Below are 8,314 nucleotides of genomic sequence, written 5' to 3'. Positions count from 1 at the left end.
ATAATGATTTATAAAATTCAGTGGCCATATTAATGATATCATTGCGGTTTGTTATTATAGATTGTTTTCCTGATGATTTAAGTCCTTCGATCCAAGTTTTATTTTGTGCTAGCTCTTTATAAGCCTTTTTTGTGCTGCCTGAAACTTGTAAGTGCTTAGTTATGGTATCCTGTCTGTATTTTGCATAATCTTGCCTGATATACTTGCTAATGAGTTTGTATAAAGCTGATATTTCGTTTCTTATACTTCTGGTTTTGTTTTTAGTCTTCTGTAATTCTTTTCTTCTAGTCATGAGTTTTTCTGTGCGTAGCGATATTTTTTTGTGTCTGTACGAATTGTGTTCCTTGTGCGTTTCTTCTAGGCTTCTCGAGATGGCATTGGTTATTTTGTTGTATTGAGTCTGTATATTATCAGTATCTTTCAAGTTCTGGTCATCGGCACGTAGCAGGTGGAGTTGGAGATTTAATCTGAATCTGAGTATTTCGCTTTCGTATTTTAGACTCGCACACTGGTTGGTCTTGTATCTAGTCCTGGATATTTTTATTTTTTCAAGAGATATGGTTGCTCTCACTGGCCTGTGGTCTGATGGGTAGTTGATATTTAGAACTTCCACATTATGAAACTTCTGCGGTATGTTAGATAGAATGTAATCGATCTCATTTTTATATGCGCCACCTGGTGAGCGCCATGTCCATCTGCGGTTTGGTTTCTTATGATAGTATGTGTTCATTATTGCCGTCTTAGTTTCTAAAGCGAAATCCATCAATTTTTGGCCTCTGTCATTTCTTATACCAAGACCAAATGGTTTTGTAACCAAGAATTCTTCGTGTCTTGGTTTACCTATCTTAGCATTGAAGTCGCCCATTATGATATAGTATTTATGCGCTAACTCCCTAGCCTTTCTGACTGTCTCATAAAAATAAGAAATATCTTCTTCATTTGCTGCTTCTGTGGGTGCGTAGACTTGAATGATTGATAGTTTTTGCCCATGGAATTGTAAGTTTAATATAGCGACTCGTTCTGATAAGCCCGTGAAGTTCTCTATGTTTACTTTAAGATTTTTTCTCACCAAAAAGCCCACGCCGAACTGTCCAGGTGTCTGGCCCATGTAGTAAAGAATAAAATCCTCATATTCCTCTATTTTTTCCCCAAGACGTCTCACTTCTGCCATTCCAATAATGTCTGATTTTATTGATTTTAGTGATTCTGTTAATTCTATTAGTTTTTCATAAGAAGATAGTGTTTTCACGTTGAAAGTTATTATATAAAGTTTTTGTTTATTATCTTTATTTGTTTTACTTATAAGCTGTCTGTTAATGTTTACACTTGGAGGGTTGTAGTCGTAATCTTCCTCGGTGACCAGCCGTTTTGGAAGATGTTTAGTTTGATTGTTCTTAAGTACTAAATTTGAATTTGAATTGGAGGAGGGTGGCAATTGCTATGTTGATTTTCCTGGATTATGATTACTAGCCGTTATGGTGTTTTTATTCACCAAGAAGTTCAGCATGCCTGGTTTAACAACTCCCTCGGAGATGCTGTTGGATCTTATCACGGGGGTACCAGGTTTTTGAATCTTGTTCTTCTTGTTTATTTGTGAGGTCTCGTTTACTTTTGAAGTTGTGCCGCTGTTTGGTGAGGTGGGTAATTTTCTTTTCGTATTGGTTTTGGGCAGGATGATCAATTTATCATACTTCAATAACGCTGTATTTCCCTTCTCTCTTTCTATACGTAGCTGCTCTTGTAAGCCCTTCCTCTTTTCTAGCACGTACTTCGGGTAATCTTCTTTCATGTAGAAATAGGTATCTTTTAGTGTATTTCTTCGTTTCCAGCTTTTAATTTTAGTACCTAGTGTTGTGAAGGTCACTACTATAGGGCGTGGTCGTTCCTCTTTCTTTCCCACTCTCCTGACTTCTTGTATGTCGCAGTGCTTTAGCTGGATATTAAGATATTGGCTTATCCAATTAATAACAGTATTTTCTAGATTTTCATACGATTTTTCTGACTCTTCGATGCCAAAAAATACTATATTTCTTTTTCTTGCCTCTTTTTCTAGAAAATAGATTCTCTTTTCTTGGTTTTCCGTTATTTTTTTCAAGTTTTCATACTTTTTTTCCCATACTAGGAATTTTTCTTCGAGCATTTTGTTTACATTTTTTGATACTTTATCCGTAACATTAATTCCAGTTGCTCGGATTTCTTGTCTCTGCTCGTCCAGGTCTTTCTTTATTTCTTTGAGCGCAATCAAAATTTCTTCCATGATTCGTTGGTAGTCGTGCTTTAGTTATTTTATTATTGGCCCTCTAGCGATCCGTGTTTGTACTATTTGTAATTGTAAATGATATTGCCTGCGAGTCGATCTTTTCGTAACGTTCTGGCAAAGCGCGGCAGGTGGTGTATTAGTGCAACTTTATTATTGTAGATGGTGCTATTATAGAAGTATCTTGCTTTGAGTTAATAAACTTGGTAGGTAGGTGAGCAATTTGCAATTTTTGGGTTTAATATATGTAATCAAAATGTTATTAATTTCACTATTACTGATTATACTCATCTTTTTCCGCACATATATAGTCCAGCTTTAAGTTATACATTATTCAAAGGATTCCGAAAATGATCAAAGTTTGTAAAAGTTCTTTGCACTATGTTTGTTTCACAATTTAGTTTACTGAAACGTTGATTTCACAGTCTTTTTATTTCACAAATTCGCTAGGTATTTTTGACACATTGTCCACTAGTTTAGGTTTATTATTAGTCACTTTTATAAGCTTCTTTAATATTATTTAGCGGAGCCGATGTTTACCGTGGCACTAGCGCCTACCCTCTCCCTATAATAAATATGAAATCATAAATCGGTGTATGGATTCATTTCCTGAAGCGAAACCGAATCAGCGTACCGCTAAGTTCACTGAAACGTAAAATACTTTCATGTTTTACAAAGGATTCAATTAAAAAGACAACGTCCACCTGACCGCTTCGATATTGATTCGACTAGAAATCGGATTGCTCGAGCAATACCGGAATTGGATTCAGAAATTGGAAGCGAAGCGCAAACTTCGTTCGATGGAATAATGGGTAATGGAGGACGGTCTAGTTATTCTAATCTAGACGACTCCTATTTCGGTTTAGGAGATTGCGATGTTTACCAAAATGTTATATTACATTTATTGATAACGGGAAATTGGTTACATGTAAAAAATTAAACAGTATCACTCTAAATAAACACACGAAGGCGCAATGAAAATAATATAAAAAGAAATACTATCAATACGTTTTGTTCTTTTATTTCCTTCAACATAGATACTAATTCTAACCGGGAACACGCTTTTTTTACAATAAAATCATATTTTCTTACACTATTTTTAATTCAAATTTATGAAAATTTATTATCAATTTTTAGTTGGAGTTTTTTAAAAAGCGTATTTTGTTAGTGTTTTTAATTTTATTATTTTTTTCATTTTTATTACTTAGATGGGTGGACGAGCTCACAGCCCACCTGGTGTTCAGTGGTTACTGGAGCCCATAGACATCTACAACACGTAATCGTTGGTGTATCGTTATCCTAAAACTTTTTAATAATTCTGTAAAGGTAATTCTGTATTCAGATTTTTGATTGCATGGATAAATGGTATGTCATTGAGCTCGCTTATGAATTTCATTGATTTACCACAAAGGAAAATGTTGCTGTACACTTTGAGTGGTGATCTTACTGTGGTGATCTTACTTAACCTAGTGGTAGGTTTACCAAACTACTTGTACCGCGAAGCAGTCATACATTTTGCTTTGAAGGGTTAGGATAGCTAAAGCTAGATAGTAAAACTAGAGGTTAGCGCCGTGAGTCTGCTTGTAGTGTTGACTGCGGGAACCCCCTTACTCTGACCGAGTTCTGACCCCGAGCGGAGATCGGACGTCGGGTGAAAGAGTGCAGGGGAGTTGTTTAGTACGGTAGGGCTCTAAAACATCCTTGAGCCCGCGGTTTGCAGTCGCGGACCAGTCCCACGTAACCCGCGCGCCCTCTAGACACGGGGACCTCGTAGGAGGCTATGCAACAGGCCCGAAAAAAATTCCTTAATATTAGAACAATGATACACTTGACATAATAATATAGTGGGTGGGAGGATTCACATTGTTATTCCTCTGGGTTTCGGTAACCACTTAACACCAGATCAGCCGTTAAGCGACTAACTACTTAAAAAAAAAAACACGAATGACTTTGTTTTAAAGTGGTTGACGAAAAACACATCTATGATTCATGTGTTTAATAAGGTCCTAAGTCTCCCATTTCGACAGTATTTCGCGAAGAAGAAAGCGATGGCTTTCTTTACTCCCAGCATTCAAGTAAATCATACTAATTGATATCAGTTGTGACCAAACTCGACTCCAACCTGCACTCGCATTAGAAGCAGGTCAGACAACGCTACAACTAGTTTTTATAGCGGCTTAAAAAAATCCTTCACATTGAAAACGCAAACATAGTAACCTCTCGGTGAATTTTCAGTAGAGGCCATCAGGGATACTGGCTCTCCAGAAATAGAATAGAAGAAATCTAAGATTACAAAAAATCGAGCAGATAGCAGACGTGACCAAAAGGACTGAAAAAGAAAATAAAAATTAATCATGTGTTTATTCGGTGAAATATTTTTTGTAATCAATTTGGTGTTGAGCATTCATCACCAATAGACGCGGGCACCACCATTTTTTTTGGGTTAAGGGAAAAATCGGACGGGCGGAATAGGGAGTGAGTGAATATCGCAATATAATTTCAAATGACAATCAGCTTTTCATGAATAAAAAAATGAATTTAATAAAAACAATGACAGGTTTCGCGAATGTTTGCTGACAGTAGAACCGTCATGATATAGCACTTCGACATAGTCAAAAATACGTTCATAATATTGTGGTTCCTGCAAATATTTTCATAGACTACTACATGCTGTTATAGAAGATATTCATTAATGAAATCAAGATATTTAATTTTACTAGCGGTCCCCCAGTAGTTGAAATTTGAATATAAATAATTGAAATTATAAATTTGAACATTATTAAGGTTCTATTGTCAAAGATTATTTATTATACTTCTCCATAATATAATCCCAGATTTCACCAAGACTAAACTATAGACAAATAATACGTATGTAAGACAAACAATATTAATCTATTCGCAATTTGACCACAGACTTTAAGAATAAACAAGAAAGAGTATATATTATGTGTGTGTGTGTGTGTCAAATAGATGGTAGTGTGTGTAATGTTTATTTTATTGATTTAATGTATTTAATTGCATATTTTTTTTAAAATATGAACAATCTGTACTTTACTTCTTTATATTAATAATAATAACTCTCCAAAAAGTCGCAATCTTGAATACATGTAGAATAGTCAGGAAATTCTTGCAGATAGACGAAAACGAAATTGCCCCTCATAATAACATACCGTCAACATAAATTTTCCTTACTACACGCTGCATTCACTTGGTTTAGGCCCGTGGATGTGGTTCAGACTAGCCAAAGTGCTAAGAAAAGATTACCTTTCTGAATAATAATAATATTAAATATTTACTAACAATCACGTCACATTAATTGGTCCCGTGGTAAGTTCGTAAAGAACTTGTGTTACAGGTAATCTCTACAATTCTCTACAAGTGTAGGAAATTTCATAGGTACTCCTCTGTCCACGTAATTTTTGTACAAGGTTTTTGCTTCACGTATTAATATATAGATTATTATCTTTTAAAACACAAACGTATATATTTCCTTCGTGCGAAAATAGACTGATAAGTACGCGTAGCATTTGATAATAAAATACTCTTTTTTACTTTATATACATATAAGAACTCATAGCCCACTTAGTGTTAAGTGGTTACTGGAGTCTATAAACATTTGCAACGTTAATGCAACCTCCCACCTTGAGACATGAGTTCTAAATTGGTAGTTTTTACACAACAACGGCTGCCCCATCCTTCAAATCAAAACGCATTACTGCTTCACGACAGAAATAGGCAGGGCGGTGGTGGATGGTAGACTCACAGGACGTCCTGCCACCATTAATATATAACTAAATAAATCGCAACGCAACAAATTTTACGGCTTAATCACGCGTTTGTAATGATTAATGGTTAATAATAAAAACAATCTAAATATTAAAAGTGTAATAGTTATAATTACTGTCTATGCTTCTTTACTGGTGGTAGGACCTCTTGTGAGTCCGCACGGGTAGGTACCACCGCCCCGCCTATTTCTGCCGTGAAGCAGTAATGCGTTTCGGTTTGAAGGGTGGGGCAGCCGTTGTGACTATACTGAGACCTTAGAACTTATATCTCAAGGTGTGTGGCGCATTTACGTTGTAGATGTCTATGGGTTCCAGTAACCACTTAACAGCAGGTGGGCTGTGAGCTCGTCCACACATCTAGGCAATAAAAAAAAAGAGAAAAGAACCAAAGAAAAATACAAATTAAATTATTTTTGTTTTTTTAAGCACTTATGAGGAAGGGCAATTACATATATGTATAAACAATACATCTCTTGTATCCTGTAGATTTATTCAACATAACATTTAGCTAACAAATCTCTTAATTTCATTACATAATTAACATCCCATGTATTGTACATAGAGCTAATTAGCAAAGTTGACCTTGCATTCCACTGTAACCACACCCGGGAGACATTCGAGGAATTCCGCAAACTAATTCCACGGCCACACACATATAGCAGACACTGAAATCTATGAAGTATTTGCTTAGCTGCTCTTGAATCGTAGAAAGGTTTAAAAACTAAAGAAAATGTTTATAAACAAGACAATCACTTTTAAGTATTCGTAAAGGATAAAACGTTCGGTGCATTCGTATGTAGCGATGCACCGGTGTTCGAATCCCGCAGGCGGGTACCGATTTTTCTAATGAAATACGTACTCAACAAATGTTCACGATTGTCTTCCACGGTGAAGGAAAAACATCGTGTAATAAAAATCATACCCGCAAAATTATAATTTGCGTAATCACTGGTGGTAGGACCTCTTGGGAGTCCGCACGGGTAGGTACCACCACCCCGCCTATTTCCGCCGTGAAGCAGTAATGCGTTTCGGTTCGAAGGGTGGGGTAGCCGTTGTAACTATACTGAGACCTTAGAACTTATATCTCAAGATGGGTGGCGCATTTACGTTGTAGATGTCTATGGGCTCCAAGAACCACTTAACATCAGGTGGGCTGTGAGCTCGTCCATCCATCTAAGCAATAAAAAATATATAAAAAAAAGTAAAATTTGTAAGGTAATAACGAGAGAGTGCGTCTGCAAACCGATGCATTTAATTTTGAAGAGTAAGTTATTTTAATGAATGCAACTGAAACCTCGACCTAATGTGAACAGCATTATTAACGTTGTCATTTCATTGCCCATGGCTACCAAATTCCGTCATTAACATAAGCAAATGCTTATAAGCATCTTCAAAGACTGGCCACAACGGTCTAGCTACTGCACGCGTTCATTAGTTTCTTGCAACCTTCACCAGATGATAACACCTACTCGAAGTTCAAAATCACGACTCTCTCTTCTTCAACCCGCGTCTATCCAATGCTGTGTGTAGGTCTATTCATGTGAACTCCATTCTTTTCGGTCACTTGCCTTTCGTACTCTCAGCTATTTTAATCAGGTCGTCGATCCACCTCTTTGGTTTTCTGCTCTGCATGTTTTTTTTTTGTCCACCTGGTGTTAAGTGGTTACTGGACTCCATAGGCATCTACGACGCAAATGCGCCTACCACCGTCCTGCCCTTTTTCTGCCATGAAGCAGTAATGTGGGCAGCGGTTTGAAGGGTGGGGCAGCCGTTATAACTATACTTGAGACCTTAGAACTTATATCTCAAGGTGGGTGGCGCATTTACGTTGTAGATGTCTATGGGCTCCAGTAACCACTTAACACCAGGCGGACTATGAGCTCGTCCACCCATCTAAGCAATAAAAAAAAAATGCATTGGAATAATTATAATTCTACTCATCAAACTTGAGTGCATGGTTTAATGGATAAGACACGTAGGACTACGGCACCAACTCGTGTCTAGTTATAACATTCTCACTAAACCTAAATTAGTAGATTCTTAGTAATTTAGCTTAAAATATTGTCCTTTCAACTTTTTCTACATAAATCTATATATATAAAAATGAATTGCTGTTCGTTAGTCTCGCTAAAACTCGAGAGCGGCTGGACCGATTTGGCTAATTTTGGTCTTGAATATATTTGTGGAAGTCCAGAGAAGGTTTAAAAATGTAAATAAATATGAAAATTCTCGGAATTAAATAAAAATAACAAATGTTGTTTTTCCTTTGCTG

At 36.5% G+C, this 8,314-nt stretch overlaps 1 protein-coding gene across 1 annotated transcript; it reads right to left on the bottom strand.

Moving 5' to 3' along the window:
- Positions 1-1,438: 1,438 nt before the first annotated feature.
- On the bottom strand, positions 1,439-2,257 carry LOC119628532 (uncharacterized). Its single transcript, XM_038011051.1, has one exon. The coding sequence runs from the start codon at positions 2,255-2,257 to the stop codon at positions 1,439-1,441; it is 819 nt and encodes a 272-aa protein (XP_037866979.1).
- Between the last annotated feature and the right edge of the window lie 6,057 nt (positions 2,258-8,314).

This window comes from Bombyx mori, chromosome 5, assembly GCF_030269925.1.
Source record: "Bombyx mori chromosome 5, ASM3026992v2".
NCBI lineage: Eukaryota > Metazoa > Arthropoda > Insecta > Lepidoptera > Bombycidae > Bombyx > Bombyx mori.
The sequence above is the reverse complement of the archived record's forward strand: the minus strand, read 5'-3'. Positions and strand labels throughout refer to the sequence as shown.

Excerpts from the sequence above, each read along its gene's own strand:
- LOC119628532 (XM_038011051.1), bottom strand. The coding sequence starts at position 2,257 with ATGGAAGAAATTTTGATTGCGCTCAAAGAAATAAAGAAAGACCTGGAC.